This window comes from Platalea leucorodia (genome assembly GCF_965183815.1).
Source record: "Platalea leucorodia genome assembly, chromosome: 6".
In the NCBI taxonomy this organism is placed as follows: domain Eukaryota; kingdom Metazoa; phylum Chordata; class Aves; order Pelecaniformes; family Threskiornithidae; genus Platalea; species Platalea leucorodia.
The window spans coordinates 26,400,340-26,419,498 of NC_138828.1; the positions used below are offsets into that span (position 1 = coordinate 26,400,340).

The following is a 19,159-nucleotide window of genomic DNA, read 5'->3' on the forward strand; positions in this document are numbered from 1 at the left end:
TTTAAAGCAATCCAGCTGTAACATGGTGAGAATCGTTTTGCTCATCACCAACCGCACTTGCAAACTATGTGCTTTAATTACAAGCCATGCGACAAGAAACTCTTGTGCAATGCAGTCCGAAATTCATGTGAGCAGAGCTCCCTGGTCCTCTGCACGAGGCGTATCTAACACCACTGATTCTTCTGCCAACACAAGCAGGGGAGGAAAGAAGAGGAGGCCTTCAGAAAATGAAGGAGGAAGGCACAAATTGCATGAGAAACATGCCACAGCACTGAATTAAGTTTCCTAGGCTACCACCATCCAGGCAGAGAGGTAACCCAAGCAAAGCCTAAGCAGGAACTGATGCTCATAAACATCTCATCACTCCTCTGTTATCTGCTGCTAATGAAACCAGTCCCTCATCTGCTTCTTCTCAGGCAAGTGTGAAACTCACCCTGTGCCCCACAGTGCACAGAGGCATTTGGGCTTTTCAGAACAGTTCTGCAAAGCATGCATGTTCATAGCGTCACGATCCAGACAAGGGACTCCCCCGGCCACGGAGCATTATTTCACTGGCACCAGCCTGAATCTTAGCCTGACATTTACTGAACAACATCTGTGCTATGCCAGTGCATCAGCATTAAAGATAGTTATAGTGCTTAGTGTGACCAAAAAAGCTTGGCTCTCAATTGCTGCATTCTCTGCACAGTCTATGGAAGAAAGTCGCTGTATTTGATTGAGATAAATCCCTGAGTAGATACATGCTGCTCTACCAAACTCCCTGCAAACGTGACAGCCACAGCAGTGCAGAAGCAGTGGGGCATTCATGCCAAACAACGCACTCATCTCCCTGGCAAGAAGCACAGTGTGACCGTCTCAAAGGTACTGCTGGACTCAAAGCGAGATGAGACAGCAGCTCAGCGTGACAGGTAGTAACATCCACTGATGGCAAAGGCCCGCAGACAAAACACAGGAGAAACGGAAAGCTCAGCCAGAGCCTCTGCTGCCAGCGAAACAGCAGAAAGTCATGGGGACAGGCATGCTGCTCAGAAAAGGAAAAAGGATAAAACCTCAGGTGTTGTGACCAGAGGAAACCCATGGCAGAGCAAGGACCTGCTTGCTTTGCCCAGCCGGCAGCAGCATCTCCGCAGGCGGCAGGGCTGCAGAGATGAAGTGGGAGGGATGAGGAACGACTCTGTTTGCCACACACAGAATGGTGCGTTTTCCCCCCATCACAGAGCTGCTTTGGGGTCCCCGTGTGCCTCATGGTGACCCCGACCTCATGCACTAGCTGGCATCCTCAGAGACCTCCACACATCATGGTTCTCAGAGGTGTGAAGAGGAAAGAGAGGCCTAGAAAATCTGGCAACCACAGGCTTAATTTTTTTTAGGCTTAGACAAGGACATATGTTTATGGTGAGCTCAGGGTAGGAGGTAGCCCTGCAGTAGGATCAAGAGATCCTTATATAGGCTGGGATCAGAGCTGCAGTCAGGAGCGGGACAGTCTCCCTGTTTGGAGATGCTTCAGAGGGTGGCCTTGAGATCAGAGGCTCAAGGGGGCACTGGGGCCCAGGAGCAAGGGGACACAACTCAAAGGGTGCTGTACAAACAAACCATGAGAGCTTGTGTTAGCACAGACTTACAAGATGTTCACAACAGGAGCAAAACTATGCTCTTGAGATCAGCAATGCAAGGGCAACCGAGGTGCTGCTCTCTGGACTGCTGTCACTAGATCAAATCACCCAGCTTTTGTGCAGGGAAACAAAGCCCTTACCATGACTCTCTTGAGTTTCTGCTTTACGTGGCAGCAGGGGTTTGAACACATAATTGAAATGCTGCCAGTTTATCAGCATCTATCCCCTGGCAGACCTTTGTCATTAAGCAGAGGAGGGACAGGCTCCAGCTCTAACAGCATTAGTGAAGCTCCAGCGGTCTGCTAGGGGAAGCAGGCTTGCCTCTGCGCAGACACATTTGCCTCTGAGCACAGCCTGTTCTGGGCTGCTGCTGCAAAAAAAGAGCATCAAACGGGAGGATCATTGGATCGTTTTTGTCTGGCATGGGGGAGAAAAGCCATTTTTACAGCGGCTCTCCTTCTCTTGTCCCAGTCCTGCCTCTCTGATGGCAGAATGAACGCGGCGCCCTCAAAGTCCCATCACGCGGCAGCTCTCGCACGTGCTTACATCTTGGTTTGTCATTTCCCAGTAAGGCCTCTCGCCGTAGGACATCACCTCCCACATCACAATGCCGTAGCTCCAGACGTCGCTGGCCGATGTGAATTTGCGGAAGGCGATTGCTTCGGGTGCTGTCCATCGGATGGGGATCTTCCCTCCCTAGATGGAAAAGAAAAGGAAAAAAAATCAAAAAACAGATTGCAGAGGAGGGCAGAGAACATGCAAAAGAGGACGAAACAGCACTTTTTAGAGCACCAAGGGATGTTATTTTCTCTCTGGAAAGAGACATCGAATTTTAAAGTAAATCTGTTTGACAGCATGGGGCCCCTTTCCACATTATCTCAGCCCATAAGCATTTGTAGGCTGCCTACTAATTGGCTGTCCTGAAGGTTTGTTGTTTGAATGCTGTTTGAATGCTGGGACATGTATAGGATCAACATCTCAATTATGTTGCACGGGTTGGTAGGGGAATACAGTTCCTCCGTTTCTGAGAGTGAGCGGGGGAGGAACAGACAGCTCTGAAGCCAAGGAAGACTTTGATCTAACGAGGGCTTCATGCAAATTGCTGCGGAAGTAATGCCCTTTTTTTCCTTTCTTTTTTTTTTTTTTTTTTTTTTTTTTTTTAATGCGGTCCCGATCCTGCAGAGATCTGTGTAGCGGGCACAGAAATCTGTGTGTGCAAAGACCAGCCTGCTTGGCCTCTGCTGTGGGACTGAAAATGATACCACAGCTGTCAAATGTGCTTTGCTCTTTCCTTTTCCCCTTTCTACCGTTTTAGAAATCAAACTTCAGACCAGCTCTGAGAAGGAAGAGGGGAGGGAAAGGGGAGTTTGGATTAAGGAATACTTTTCTCATAGGCTTTAAAGAGTTGTCTCCATTGATTTATATCAAAATATATTTTACTTGTGAAGTCCCTTCCTCTCAGTCTTGAGCTAAATATTGGAAGGTCTCCCTGAATGCCCCCTAACAGCATTTGTTATTGGAAAAAGGTAGAATTTGGAACACATTTTCAAAGCAAATTTCAAAAAGTCCCTTCTTCCAATAATTATTTATTCACAGGCTTATCAGTGCATGCCTTAAGTGAGGGGCCAGATTCTCAGCAGTGCCAATTAGCACATGGCAGCACATTGCAGCCGCAGCAGGGCTGGCTGAGAGCCCTCCAGCCTGCAGGGAGGCTCTGGTCCAGCCGTGCACCGAGCCCCGTCGCGGGGCCGTGACTGCCAAGAGCTGAAAGGCTTTTCCCACATCTCCACGGGAACTGGGAACGTGACTCAGAGAGCTCCCACCATCTGTAAAACAATACCCTTGGAAAAACACGCTAATAGGACACGTCCAGGCATGCCAGTCACTGCCATGAATATTGGAGGCTCTCTCCAAGCCTGTGCTGCTGAGGATGGGTCCTGTCCAACCCCTCTCTGCAGTGCTGGGACCACGTGGCCTCACACTGGGATGGGTGGGCTGATGCCCTGGAAAGGATGGATCAAGGATGGAAAGGGGCAGAGCACTGAGGTTGGAGCAGCTCTTCCTCAAGTTGGGGGAAATTACCCTCAACAGTGTAACGTTGAGGGCAACGTGCATCATTTGCAATGGGCATGACACGCTTACCAATGTTTTAAAAGGGTCAAATTGTCCAGAAGACCACGGCTTACATCTCTGCATGGGTACCTAAGCAAAGCACTTGCTCTTGCTCTTTCCTCCCTTTGGTATTCACCAAAGAGGACAGAATAGAGCTGGGAGTGCGGCACCTTTGCAAAGTCTGCTATTTGACTCAGGTGCCCAACATGAACTTAAAAGTTATTAGTTACGTTCTGCCTTATTTGGCCATCCCCACTACAAAGTTACAGGCATTTACAAAATTAATCTGATAACGATTAACTGGTAATACATGTCCAAACCCTCATGCACAGTTTAGAGGCTCTGGATTTGTAGAAACCTCTTTGCTAGAGAGCCTGAACACCAAAATGTGCCAGGGAATACATTTTTCTTGAGCTCAATCAGTTCGGTATCCTCATAACTCACCCTGGTGGTGTACGCTGCTTCGGGGTCATCTTCTAGGACTCTGGAGAGGCCGAAGTCTGACACCTTGCAGACTAAGTTGCTGTTGATTAGGATATTCCTGGCAGCCAGATCTCTGTGTACGTAACCCATGTCAGACAGGTACTTCATTCCTGATGCGATGCCTCGCAGCATCCCGACCAGCTGAATGACCGTGAACTGCCCATCGTTCTTCTGCAAAAGGAAGGAGACATTTGATCAGCTGAGAGTCTCTGCACCCTCAGCATTGCGTGTGCATGAATAAAAATGCAAAGGCAAGTCTCCAGGGAAAAAAACAGTGAAATTAATAATTCATTACTCTCATGCTCTGACCGCAAAGCTTTTCAAAGTTTCACTGTTTGGATTAGGATCTCTGGAGACAAAGCTAAGGAAATGTAGTTCTTTTAACTGGAGATCAAGGAGTGAGCTATTTCCACTGCTGACTGATAAAGAGACTGTGACTGGGAGCGAACACATGTAGTTATGTGTATAAAGGCACTGTGCTGGGCTGTCTCTGAGTCAGCCAACTGAATGGCACCAAATTGCATAGAAATCATACCTGCCAAGGTCCACATGTGAATATTTGGGGACAGGGGCTCTTCCTTATGTTGCCACACTGCATTTCTAACCACTTCCCCTACCCTCCCTTCTCTAGCTCTTACGTTTCATGGAAAAACTCTGACAAGTCTGGGGTTTGCCATGATGCAGTGTGGATGTGCTCTTGAAACACATCAAATTTTGCAAGGCAAGTTAATAATTTCCGTGCAGCAGACTGCCTTCTAAAATAAACATAATATCCTCCAATTTATTCTTATCTGTTTGTATCAATGCACAAACCAGGTCCTTCATGATGCTGTATAAATATAGATCAAACAGACAACTGAGCTACTCCTGCCTCCGGACAGCATCAACAACTGGACGAGCACCCAGCAAACATTTTCATTGATATTAACCATCTGCAAAGAATTCAAACTTTAACCAAGGTCCCCCTGGAAAAAGGATCTAAGTATTACCTTTAAAAATGTATCCAGAGAGCCGTTCTCCATGTATTCTGTCACTATCATTACTGGTTTGCCTGGAAAAAAAAGTACATGAGTTTGTTAGCAATTTATCTAAAAAACATGAACAATAATAAAGTCTTTTCATAATGCATCTGAATGCAAATATACAGCCATGCAACAATAAATCTACACCGAGACACTGCTGTCCCAGCAGGATGACAATAGTTTTTGCCAGAATATATGTAGAAACAGGGGAATTGAGGAAGAGGGGATGAAAAAGTAATCCCATATTATGGGTGGGGTACCAAGCCCTAGAGTGTTTAGATGATGTTTGAGGAAGAGGTTGCAAGCTGAACCCAGGCAACTGAGGCACAACCTTCTCCTCGTCTCCGTGAACAAGCTGAAAGCTTGCAGAGGCCAAATTGCACACAGCGACCTCTTTGGACTCCTCCCTGTAGCTTCAACACCCTGAAGTAACAACGGGAGCCCCACAGGAGCAACCAGGATGATCTGAAGTATCTATCTGAGCTTGGTAGCCACCAAAACCAAGACCAGGAAAGGATGGGATTACATCCCTTGTAATTCAAGTAATCTCATGTGACTACCCTTGTAAACACATCTGGAAGTAAGAAAAGGAATATTTATGCTGCAGAACAAAAGCCAGTTAAGTATGGAATGAGTGCAAGTGGAAATCAAAATAAAAGTTCTTAACAAAAGACCTGGTCTCCTATTGTTGACAGGAATAATAATGTTTTTCCAAATCCATTTGATTAATTTTCATGCCCGAGTCATTTTAATGGTAATTATATAGTTTTTGCTCAGTTTTTATATCTAATTTCTCGCTAGCTTGCCACAATGACATAGCAATAATTAATGTGGTGTGCTCCAGCTCTTGTAAATTCAATGAAATCTTATAAGAACATGTAAATTATTTTTTATTTAAATCAATTTCCATTAGCTAGCACGAAGCACAGACAAAAGAGGAGCTGTCAATTATTTATAAAGTGCATTATAAATGTCTTTCATAGAAATGATCAACGAGAGCTGCCGCGTGTCATAACATGCGCATGAAGGTAAATGCTCCTAAAAGTCGGCGCATGTTGTACCATTTAGATTGATCTTAATCTTCCCGCTTTCCCGTTACCTTAACTATTTGCCTAATTTACTGCTTAATTATCTACATAATAAAGGTAATTGTGAACTTGTCAATCAAAACACTCATTGTTGTGCAGATACTACCTTTGCAGCGTGAGGGACCTGCACTGCTTCAATTCTTTTAAGTTAATATCACAGCTACTGCCTGAGCTTGAAGCTTGCCAAAAGTATTACTTTTGATATGAGAAACGCACCTCGGGGCCATGAAAAATATTGTTGAGTCCCGAACAAAATAACAGGCCTCGTCTTCAAGGATGACAGCTGTCTGTCTATGCACAACATGGGCTGCGTGCAGGAGGGAGGAGAGATCTTGGGTGACATTGCTATAGGTTGGCAAACACGTCAGTGGCTAAGCAGGCAAGAAAAATCCCAGGTATATCTAAATTTTTTTTTTAATTTTTTGTTTTTAAACATTAAACCCCTGACTGTAGCATGAGGTCCCTTATCTCTGACATTTCAAGGCAGCACTGAAGCGAGACTGGCATCTCGTTACGCCACCACCCTGGGGGACCTCCTTCAGACTCCTGCCTTTGGTTTCCATCAGAGAAAAGAAAATACGATTTCTGGCACTTATGTTTCATTATCTGACTGCTGCAGGTTGACAGTAATTGTGGAATAAATTACCCCACATCCAAGAGCATGGAAATAAAGACACAAATAGAGTAACTTCAACAAAGTAAATTAAAAGTAAACATCGGCCCTTCTAAAGTGCTGGGCTGATTCTCCATGTCAGCAGGGCTCCCTCCCGCTGGCATTACCGGGCCATAAAATGTGTGTAGGTGTCATTCATATCAACGTACTAACGCAATGCGCACACTGTCAGCACAACCAACGGGATGCGAATGGAAACAGGACCATCATTACCTTTGTAAAGCAGAAATAGCTAAGGGCTTGTCTGCGCAGCGACAATGAAGATGATTAATCCAAATTAACTAAGGTGTGCATTTGAACTAGATTAGTTAAATGGTATTAAGCCCCTGCGTGTATATTCTCATTCAGAATTAAAAATGGCCTAATTCAATTTAACTTAATTTACTTCTAAAGTAAATCTTGATGCAGCAAAGACATTTTACCCTAAAGATCTGAATCTATGATAGGTCAACAACTAAAACACTGAAGGGAAAAAGAAGTTTAACAATACTTTGAGATAGCAGCATAGTTTGGGATTCATAAGGGTTGTTTTTGTCCATTTAAAAGAAAAGAAAAAAGGTGGGAAGGTACTCCAGATGCCCAATGGAAAAAAGTTTGAGTGCAGTAAACAAGTGGTTACCGAGCTAATGAGGAGCTCAGGGTGCACGTACCTCCCTGCATCCAGACTCCAGTCACTCCAAGTCCAATTTAGAAGCAAAGCTCCCAGTGTTTCCACGGCCTTTGGAGCAGACAGCCACTTTATATAAAAGGCAGCTCACTAGGGAGGCATGTCCTCTCTAAAAGTGGGATTCCCACCCATCCCCTGAGGCCGCAGCAGCCAGAAAGACTCAAGCCCGTGTCAGCAGCAGCTTTTATGGATGTACAATCGTCACTCGCTTCCTGCCCCATATCCCACATCCCTGCAGGGCTAGAAATGGGAGCTTTTATGTATTAAGAGCTACACAAGGTGACCCCGAGAGATTTTGATATTTATTCAGTTTGGGGGAGAAACTTATCTTGGTTATTTTTTTCCTTTTCTTAAAAGTTTTAGGAAATGCAATTTCAAGGAAAAATGCAAGAAAAGGCTGTTGATTGCAAAATAGCATTGATTTTGAGTAAGTTATAAGGATACGAACGGGACAAACATCTAGCGTCTCCATACCTTCTCTATTCCAGCTCTGAAAAAGAACTAATTTTGGAGACGCTGCCTCTGATGAATGACAAATGGTACTAACAGCAGCCACATGGCCCCAAACACTAGGATTTGAACAGTAGTAGCTAAGCTCTGACATTACCAATTGTGAAGACAAGAGATGAGAAAGCCATTCACACTTGTGAGGCTGGTGCTTCTTCAGCTAGCAAAACTTCCCCAAATCCTTAAAATATATCTTAAAAAAAAGGAGTAGATGTTTACAACAACAAAAAAATCCTTGATGTAAATAATGTAGATCCTCCAAGGCTTTAAAATGGAAGAGTGACAACACCTCTGCACCTTTCCCACAGCCTCAGCACAGCACCAACAGCCGGAGAGGCTTGGGCTGGGCACGTTTGGATGTGCCGTCCCTTCCTCTGCCCTTATCTTTAATGCATACAGTAATTTGGAGAAGAACTGGGCTGGGAAAGTTATGGAAGGTTATTTTGCTAACTGAGCAGCCAGACCTCAGTAACTCTCATGCTGGGATGTTTTGCCGGCCATTTCACATTTTCCCCAAGCCCTCAACCCCTCTCCTAACCTATATGCCAGCACCAGGGTCAACTACTACCATGGGCATCACTAGCAGATCCCAGAGGGATCTTGCCTTGATCGTGGTTTTATGCAGTCCTGTCGTCTTCAGCTACACTCCCATTCTTCTTCCCTGCTTCTGGAAAGCAAAACTTCAGCTCACTTCTGTCCTTGCTCACATCCCACGTGATGAGCCCCAAGGCTCAGCACTACCCTCCTGTGGGCTTTGCTTCAGTGGTTTCTCAAAGTATGATGGCTGGAAATCATCAGGGGTTGTGTTTTGGTTTTTTTTTCCCAGACTCTTGGTAGCAAAATCCTCCCTGTTTCCTTGCCAGCGAAATTGCTTCCCACTTCTTGGCACATCTTTGCTCACCCTGGGGCTCATGTGGTTTAAAAAGTAAACAAATAAAGGCAGGAATAAGAAGTGAGGCTGCTCAAAAAACTTAGCGGGTGGCTCGGTATCGCTGCGTTCAAAATGCTTTTGCCTTTTGCAGGTGGTAGGTGCTGCTAAACTACTTGCAAGGCAGAAGTCAGGCAGCACACTCCACCGGCATTTAGACATCCCAGGCTTACTGCTGTCTCCATCACCCACCAACTGCCTGAGGCTGACCAGGCATATCATCTCCTATTTCTGTCTCATTTAAATTTGGGCCTTTGAAGAGGGGTTTTCTCTTAGCCCATGCATATTATGCCTCGCTGAGGCAAAGTTTGCAGAAGGAGTTAACGTTGTTTATCATTTTAGCCATTATCTATCCATTCTAGCTGGAAGAACGACGAAATCCTTGTGGCACAAACCCCCTTTACAATGTTGGGGAACTTGTTCCTGGCTGGACCTGCAAAGTGTGACATTTCGGGCAAGGGGAGTTCACTGGTTTTTGAAAAACTGTGAAAGGCGCAGTCAAAACACAAGTTACCCAAGTCTTCCTCCCCTAACCAACTTTCCCATCAGCCAGAGTTCAAGGACAGCAGTCCGCAGCAACTTGTACTTACTTTTTGTGACAACGCCTTCCAGGTGGATGATGTTGGGGTGGTCAAACTGCCCCATGATGCTTGCTTCTCCCAAGAAATCTCGCCTCTGTTTCTCCGTGTAGCCCACCTTCAGGGTTTTGATAGCCACTGGAAACTCACGCTTACCCTGCAGCTTCAGCCGCCCACTGCAGACTTCCCCAAATTCTCCTTCAGAGAAAAAGCAGAAAGAATGGGATCACAGCATGTCGAAGGAATGCACGGCGCATGTCTGTCTACAGCATGCAGCCCAGGCCCTATAGAGAGCTGATCAAAAGCACACAGTGCTGTCCTGCATTCATGGATGGGGAAAGCTGAACATCACAGTGATCACCACCTCAAATAGCCAGTGTACCACAAGCCAAGTAATTCATAAGCACAAGAAAACTGGGAAGAAAAATGTAATTTTCCTATATTTAAAGAGCTATGCTCTATATTCCATTGGGCTTTTTCCTCATTTCATGTTTTTTTCTACTAGATGAAAGAGTCCTGTCACATCCTATACCATTGCCCTGTGTAGATAGCTGTAAAACACAAGCCACTTGCTTCTCTACCTTCCTTTGGTAAGTTAAATAGATGGAACACTGTTAGCCTTTCACAGCAACATATATTTTTATAGACTATAAAGCCTTTCCGATTTTATGACCACTTTTTAAAAAAAGTAACCCAAATGGATTTTTTTTTTCTTTTTTTTTTCTGGTGAACCATAAATTACCTTCAAAAACACAATTTCAGAGGACAGAAAATATTCCTAAGGTTGGATGCAAGTCCAAAGAAACAGCTTAACTGGAAAGAAAATGGGAGTTCCTTCTTTTAACCAAGGAAGTTAAAACCTTTGGACTTTGGTTTGTGCTTTTTTTTTCTCCCAGATGACTTCTTATTCTTAATTTTTGCTTTGAGACTGACCTTCTGGGGGAGGAGAAAACGGTTAAAATGGTGAAAAGAACCTGAAAATTAAGTGACTCATTTCCCTTAGCATCCATCAGAATAACTCAGCTTGGTCCAAACGTGACCATTTTCGCTGTTTTCAGTTCGGTCCCTGAATTTCAAAACTGCAGACTATGACAGGTTTGTCCCAGATTTCAGCTACAACATGCTCCCCATCATTTGCAGGGTACCTAACAGCACAAATATTTCACGGCCCTTCCCAGATCTCTTGTGTTAAGAAAGTCAACCCTCCACGCTGCTAAGGGTCATGAAAAGCGTTTCCATACCAGCTCCGATAACTCTTTCAATGGTTATGCATGAAGCTTCGATTTCCTTAGCAAACTCGTGGACAGCTTGATTAGGGTCCTCATAGGTGTGGGGGTCAATGTAGGTCCTCACTCCAGGCAGCTTAACTGCAAACACAAATTAAGAGTGTTACCAGCACATGGCACGACAGACGACAAGCAATATCCACTCCTGTCCCTTGCACCCTGCTTTGCTGGAAAACATTGCAGCAGGGAAACCTATTTCTACGGGAAAAATGAATAGCATTCTTGGAAAACAACATTTAGCTTATATGCGATGTATGTGCAACTTCATCCTATTTAGAAAAGCACACGATAGTGCTCAGCTGGAGCAATGTGCACCTAAAAATCCCTCTCGGTGCTGCATAACGGGCTGGTCTGAGGTCTGGTGCAAAAGGATCCCTTTCTGGATCTGGAAAGGGTAAGCTAGGAGGAAAAGTACAAAAAGCAAAATGATAAGGGAACAACTTGCAAAGCAAGTTGGATGGATAGGGGTTGATGGAGAGCTGCAATAAATTATGCCCTACCAGTCACATATTAACTAATCAATGGCCACATTATTTCAGATGGAGTTACTGAGATTTAAATGAACAGAATATTTGCAGTACAAAGCCTGTGGGTTGTACCAGTATAAATAAAATCAATAGCAGGCTTTTTCTCCAGGACTTGAGAGGGGAAAAAGTATTTTCATTTTCCATATTATAAGTTTGTTTTGACAATCATTAAGGCTACTCACATGAAGAACTGCTCATCAGTCTAATAAGACAGCTACGTTACACTGTGGCTCTTAATTGATTTGCTTCCTGCTGCCTTCATTACATAGCACTAATGGAAATCTGACTTTCACTCAAGATGCGTTTGCCTTTTCCACCCCAAAAGGCACCTCGCTGTTACCCATCCCCAGATCCCACAGCACTTGATGAAGGCAGGCTTTTCAAACACTGGCTTTGAATTTACAGAAGGACTGATAATAACCATGAGATGTACTTCTAGTATCACCGCAGAGGTTTTTTGTATATAAGGGCATTAATACAGCATTTCTGAAAGCTTCCTAGGAGCAAGAAGTAGGCGTTATTCCTGACGCCTCTGCAGAGGCATCCAAGGCAAAGAGTAGCTGTGGGACTGATCCTCATTGCTGGCTGGGGTGGAGCGAGGGTTTCAAACAGGTATTCTGGACTGACATGTCCAGACCACAAAAATGTGAACTTGTTATGTGCCAGCCAGGCAAAATTAATAGCACCTTGGGTCACACGGCAAACACAGAAGAACAGAACAAAACGGCTTGCTAGAGAGACCTGCTGCAAACCCACAGGTGTGAATAGCTGGGCACATATAAGGACTGTTCAAATGGTCAGTTCTCCATGGGGCTTAGAGCTGGAGCAGGTGGGGACTTAGCGAATAACAGAACAAACCAAATTCTTCTGTGAATTACCAGCAAAACCAGATTTTTTTTTTTTTTTATAAAAACGCTGTCACTTGTATTTCTTTATTTACCACAGAGAGCCAAAACCACATATATACATGTTTGATCTTTACTCACTGTGGCCGTTATGAAAATGCATCTTTTCTTCTTCTGGATCTTGTTTAGCCTTGCTATAGCCACATCGCCTAGAAAAAAAACAGAAGAGTGTTTTTGCCTCTGGTATGGCAGAACCCTGCTCTTTACTTCCAATCACACAAAACACAAAAACCCAGAGCAGCGAAGAATCCAACCTCTCTAGTGGCTGTATTGCTGCTGTCCCAGTTTTAGCTCATCAAACTACTTGCAGTTTTCCTAACGGGATTCAGGGCCCAAGGCCCACTGATTTTCAATTGGACTTGCACTTCCAAATCCCACGGATGCTTCTGAAAAACTCCACTCTACCATACATGTAATTTAGCTATTATTAAGAAGGAAAAAAAAGGCAAGAACAGGAAGGACGATGGAAGGGGAATGGGATGAAACATTAGAATTGCAGAAGCAAGATCTCCTGGACCGCAGAGCTTTGCAGGCACCATGTTGTATGTATTGCATGCTCCCCTTCATCCACCAGGCATTTGCACAGAACTTTAAATTTTGATACTTTAGAGAACAGCCTTATGTAAACATTAACACCTTTTACACATGCAAAATGATGGGTTAAAAAAACTCAAAACCTGTTGCCTCACTGCCTTCAAGGGTCTCCTTGCTCTCTTGGCTCTGATGGGGTTTCCTGCACATCTCCTCTCTTTACTCAGGGGAGCTACCATTCATGCAATCCCCTCTGCTCAGCAGCAATAAAGGTGGAAGAAGGCACACAGTCACTTCCTGACCTATCGTGCTCCCATGTTAGCACCAGGCAGTGCTAGGATGCTGCTGAATCCCACCATGGAGTTGCAAACACAGCCGTATGGGAGTTGCATCTCCCCCAGGGCATCCTCCTATTAGTCTTTGGCTGCTTTTCCCTGACTTGTCCCTCACCCTTCTCACTGCTTCTCTAGGTGATGTTATTGCATTAGCATTAACTGGCTGCTTTGGTGGCATTTTTGAGACCTGCTTCACTTAGGCAACCACTTAGGAAATTACAGGGTAACTGCATAGGCAAGGAGAACTGCTATATACACACATACACATACGTTTAAAAATATGGGACGAGGTATGCATGATGTACATACCTATGCCAGTCTTTCCAAGGACCTGTTACAATAACTGGATACAGCAACTAGATCATCCTTAGAGCAAACTGCATGGACTCGAGACAGAGGGACACTCCTTGGCAGAGTGAAAAACCTGCAACGGACACCTGCAAGCCAGCCAGCACGCAGTGGGATCGCGAGCTGGCACACCTCAAAGAAAGCCTCAGGTTACCAAGGAGCCACTTAAAGCTGAGAAACTTGGAGTCTTCTCTTCTATTGCCCATGATTTTTGAGATAGGGAGATGTGAGCACTCCAGCATCACTCGCAGCAAGAAGGAGCATACAATTAGCAGAAACAAAACTGCAATTAGGAGGAGGCAGTAATAGGCATCTGCATGAAACATGTCCTCAGCATGAAGTCCTATTACAGGGAACTGCTGTCTGCCTGGTTGCAAGGGGCCAAGCAGCCTTTTGGCTATAGGATTTTGGCACCAGATTTGTGAAACCATCATGATTACAAACAAAAGCCCCAACACAACAGGACGCACGCACCACCACTGAGCTGGCCCCAGCACAGCTGGACACCGGAGGGTCAAGGAGGCGAAAAGCAAGATGAGCTCCTGAGGTTACTCTGGGGAAGGGGAGCAGGCACGCAAGCTTACCTTGCGGAGAAGGGGAGACCTGTGCCAAGGGCAGAGGAGGAAAAAACAGACTGCAAAGGTTGTGCAAGTGCAGGGGAATGGATCAAGGCAAGGTGCAGAAGACAAGGGGGGAGGCTGACAGGCGGCCTGGGGCACAGGCAGGGAGATGACAGGGCCAATAAACAGGTCACACTCGATAAAGAGCCAGGCTATCCATGCAGGGTGCGATTTCAGCAGCAGCGACGAAGCTGAGACCATCACACTCCGAATGCAAAACCCATGAGAGCAGTAACGAGGTGCCTGGAGACACAGCTCAGTTATCTACGTGTCGGTGCTCGTCACCTTGCTCTAGCAGCAGCAGTCCTATTTCCCAAGATGAGGTCCTGCCTAATTAACTCAAAAACTAAGTACTAGGTGTACATGGAGACCCTGGGAGTAAGGGTCACTTCAAAGCACGTTTTGTTGTTCACAATCCCTGGGTGAAAATGGATTCTTCTTCTTCATTATACTGCCTCCCCCTTTAAGTATATAAACTAGAGATATGAGTATCAGCATCAGTTCCCACTTCTGGCAACCCCGATTTTTTCTGCTGCAAGTTGCCAAAACTTACATCAGTTTTCCGCGGAAGTAATTTTCTGGATTGAGGCGTATAATGCATTTTTCCTCTTAAAAATACACAAACATTTCAATTGATCCTTCTACCAAATGCACATATACAAGATTTCTTCCGTTCACCTTTTAGAGCAAATGCCCTCATCTCCTCCTCGGGTTTAGAGTACTTCACCTATAAATAAGCTTTTCTAACATTATCCTTTTTACTACCTGCATCTCCTGATTCTTTGACCATAAAGAGGCAGGAGAGAGAAATGGGGAACATGCCATCACTTGCATCCAGTGATCCAAGCACACCTTGATGCACAACGGTCCGTGTTTTACTGCCCAGGGACACACTCAAAGGGCCAAGGCTCCGGCTGTCCCCCTCTCTCAGGCTGGGTAACACAAACGGCAGCACATCACATTAGCATACAAAATCAGGCTCTGGGACCCCCAAAGCATTGTTAAAACAAGCCTCGACAAGACACGCCACAGTGAAATGGCAGCCAGTAGGCTGCGACTCTCAAGCAACTGTTGGGCATCACTAACAAAGCTTGCAGCAAAACCCGCCTGTTGCAATCACTTGTGCCCTTCGCACACTCGCTTTCTTAAACTACCCAGAGAAACAAGCCACGTACATGCCGACTGGGGCTAAACCACACTTCTTCCCTTCTTGACCTTCAGATGTTTTAAATAACACACACAAGCAGTTTTTTCTCCTTTCTTCCCTAACTAAATACCGTAAAAATCTGCTATTTCAGGTTAACAGTCCTGATTCACTATGTGAATCTTACTGGCAGATAAGAGTATCTAAATATTGTGGATTTGTAATATATTTGGGGGAAGAAAAAGCTCCCACTTGTTTGTGAAATAATCCATTTCTACATGCGCATTTGCTCTTAATATTTATTGGAAAAGCTGTGAGTCAAAAGCCTCCTCATGGAAGACTCATTGTCTAGCTTATTGTCATTGTACAAACCATAGATTTCCTATATCTTTTCTGTATCACGTACAGCAAAAGCATAAAGATCCTGACGCTCGCTTCATCTCCCACTGAGCTGGAGACACTCAGCCAAAGAGTTAATGTAATTCAGCAGCACACCTGAATCTCAACTCATTTACTCCTGTTGTGGATTTGTCCCAGTTTCTGTATCTAGAAAGGAGATGTCTTCCTTGCACAGCTCTGTGTTTTTCAATAAAAGTATCAGAGGAAAAAAAAGCGAGACTTTAAATATTCTTAAGGCATCATGTCTTATTTAAAAACTACTTGCAGATTGGCAGGCAGCTCGTAAAATATTTATGGGGCAGATTATAAAAGTGAAGTTGTAAAATGATCCCTATATAGGTTTATAAAATATAAAACGGACAGGTAGACAGATGAAGAATCCAGCTGGGAAACCAATGCCCACTGCCTTGCATGGCAGAAGCCAATTCACAGAGAAAAATCCTTCAAGAAATGAGGCAGAAAGATGCTTGCTCTCCCCGGACCGATGGAGATAATTTGCGTCTGACGCTGTGCTTTGGGGTGCCCTTGCTGGGCGGTGTGTGGCCCCTCGGCCACCTGAGGCACCCCCAAAAACCACAGAATGCCCAAGGGAAGGAGTTTCCATCTCCCTAGCTGGGGCCGCCACTCTGGTCACAACCCAGGCAGGACACAATCAGGGGACTGTGGAGCTGGACTGTGGACATCCAAGCTCTAGGCAGCAATGTGGGAGAGTCTTTATACACTTTTTTTATAGGCATAGGCCAAAGCATTTCAGCACACAGCCAAGGCGTTACTGGAAATGCACATGGGGACAGCATTTAGACATCCCTGATGAGGAAAGGGACCTCACCTTGCTAGGTGCAGTCAGTACCATCGAATGGCTTGTGCCCCGAAGCAGCATGCAATCTCCCAGCCCAGTCCTGCAGAGATTTATACAGGTATTTAATGTCTGAAATATGAGATAAATGAACTCTGTGTGCTTCTCTGAAACAGAGACAAAATGCCACTTGCTTTTCAGGGGTGAGACCTTCACTCAGATGCACATCTTTCACAATAAACAAACTTTGAGGAATTCATCCAACCCATCTCAAGCTGGGTTTTACAGGAGGTTTGCAAGGACTGCAAGGTTGTTGTTTACAAGGGGTTAGTGCTCATTTCAGACTATTTATTCCAAGATGTGAAAGCAATAAGGCTGCATACGTGTTGCAGGGCAGGACTGTGTTCCACCCAGAGGAAGAAATAAACAAACATGGATCCGTCCATCTGGCCAAGATCCTGTCGCCTCAGCTCATGTGTGGAGACAATAACTTGTTCAGCAAATTGTTTTATCCTGGATAAACACCATCGATACCGAGAGCCAGAGGCAAAAGTCTACCTCAAGCGACACTGGTCCGTGTTCAGCATTTGCCTTTGCTGCTTGCAATCCTAGAATATATTCAGTATCACAAAACCAGGGAATACTCAAGGGATTGGTGTAAAACGAACAGCTTTTATACTGGAAGTTGTTTCCCATTTTTCTGTTCACTTTCCTTCTGATTTTTTGATGTCTATAATGAGTTACTTCTGTTGTAGTGGACCAAAATTTCACGTGGAGCAACTTGGAGCAACCCATACAGGCTGGGAATCTGACTCATTCAACATCTCTCTCTGCTCTCAAAGTCCTATAATTTGGAGAATGGGATCAAAAGAGCAGTAAAAGGTCTTGAGATGACAAGCTAAGACCTTCGGCTCAGTTCAAAGATGCACTAGATGACTGGCCTGAGAGGAAGCAGGGCAGGTTCCCTTCCTAAGGGCTGCAGGCTCACCGTCTTCTCAGTTGCTTTCCCAGCCACTGCTGTCCCCCTCTACAGGGTGCGACCCTGCCTTTGACCTCCGATTAACTTGGACGCCTTACAAAGGAAGTTTCACAATTCCAGTAGCAGTATTTTTAGCCTTTAGTCTTTCCCTGCCTTCGCACTGAATGACTCTCTGCTTTCCTAAACCACCACCAGAACAATTAAAAATAATTTAAACAAGATATCGTTTCCCCCTCTCGCAGGAAGCTCCCTCTGAAGTGATCTCCATAAATCTCTCTAAAGAGGTTGTCGTGCCTTCCCATAGCACAGACGGCGGCGTCTGTGCCTTGAAGTCACTTTTCCCATTTGCCCCTCCCAGCTTGCTGCCACATTAGTCTCTCCGCTGCTTAAGAGGAAACTTGCAGAGGGTGTTTGCCAGGTCAGCCAAGTTTTTCCTATGTTCTCTCTTCTTCATAGCCATCCAGTCCATTGCTGGTCTTCTCTGAGAAGTATTTTCCATTGCTGCCACTCTCTCTGGTTGGCGGCCTTCCTGAGGACATTTGAAGCATGACTCCCAGCAAAGGACTTCTTGTGCACTGGTGGCACAGGCACGACAGACAACAGAGGTACTGGGAGGTTTTCTTTTAGTACAATCATTGCCAAACTGGTGGGTCGCAAGAACAACCGCACATACCAGAAAAACGTTTTACAGCCAAACACTTTTCGCTGAGCAGCCTTGCTTGCTAACGCTGCTCTTAAGCACTCAAAAGTCACAAAAAACAATTTAAAGACTCTCCAACAGGAAAAAAAAAAGCCTTCTGCTTTAGGGCCTTTGGGATTTGCATTTGCAAACTTCTCCCTCATTCAGGCCTCTGTCAGAGCCAAAATACAGCACTAGAGAACCCAAAAACGGTCCACCTTGGTGACTGCTGTGCCTCACAGCCAGGGACTGCACCATGACCCAGCTAGCACCACGCAAAGCCTCAGCATCCCCAGAAAACACAGTAGAAGAGTTTCACACCTCTCGCCCAGCTATACTGCAAAACCGTCCCAGTCTTAACAACGCGCGTGGGACGTCTCAGTGCTCCTATGGTCTCAAACAGCTATCTGATGGGGATAGTGATTTCATGAGTCTCCTAGAAGGCTCAGGAAGATCTCTGCCTACACAGATTACAGCTGATTCAGAGACCTAAAACACATTTCCTTTGGGGAGCAACTCAACTCGCATCCAGTCAAACCAACAGAAATTAAAACCACCCTTCCTTTGATTAGTCAGAAAAGAGGGGAGAATACAAGAGAGCAGAAACTGGTGAGGCAGCCCAGATGGTGGCAGAACGGGACAGCATGCAGCACGACAGGCAGCTCTCGACACCTGCACAGATATGTCCAACGCTGCTGGAGCATATCGTTGGCAAACAGCATCATGTCATTGCTGTGTATGTCATACACTGACACGTATGTTGATGACATACAGTTCATTTCACTGACATGCATGTTACATGCCACTAAATACCTTTCCACTCCCACCTTCCCTCCGCCTCCTTTCTGGGGGCAAATTACCTCTCCCGGCCCCTTTTGGTGACAAGAAGCAGAATTTGAAGTGTCCAGCATACATGATGTTTTATTGTGACACTTGACG

The 19,159-nt window shown here is 45.2% G+C and overlaps 1 protein-coding gene across 4 annotated transcripts in view; it reads right to left on the reverse strand.

Annotated features, from left to right (window-relative positions):
- The window catches only part of EPHA5 (EPH receptor A5), a gene marked incomplete at its 5' end in the record, with an annotated part of 195,722 nt that overhangs the window by 14,528 nt on the left and 162,035 nt on the right, over nucleotides 1-19,159 (reverse strand). For all 4 annotated transcript variants that reach the window (XM_082314987.1, XM_082314986.1, XM_082314989.1 and 1 more), the window contains 6 exons: nucleotides 2,160-2,309; nucleotides 4,170-4,379; nucleotides 5,198-5,259; nucleotides 9,684-9,869; nucleotides 10,913-11,038; nucleotides 12,471-12,538. In XM_082314987.1, the coding sequence (XP_082171113.1) occupies nucleotides 2,160-2,309; nucleotides 4,170-4,379; nucleotides 5,198-5,259; nucleotides 9,684-9,869; nucleotides 10,913-11,038; nucleotides 12,471-12,538 (802 nt within the window). The remainder of the gene's footprint in view (nucleotides 1-2,159; nucleotides 2,310-4,169; nucleotides 4,380-5,197; nucleotides 5,260-9,683; nucleotides 9,870-10,912; nucleotides 11,039-12,470; nucleotides 12,539-19,159) is intronic.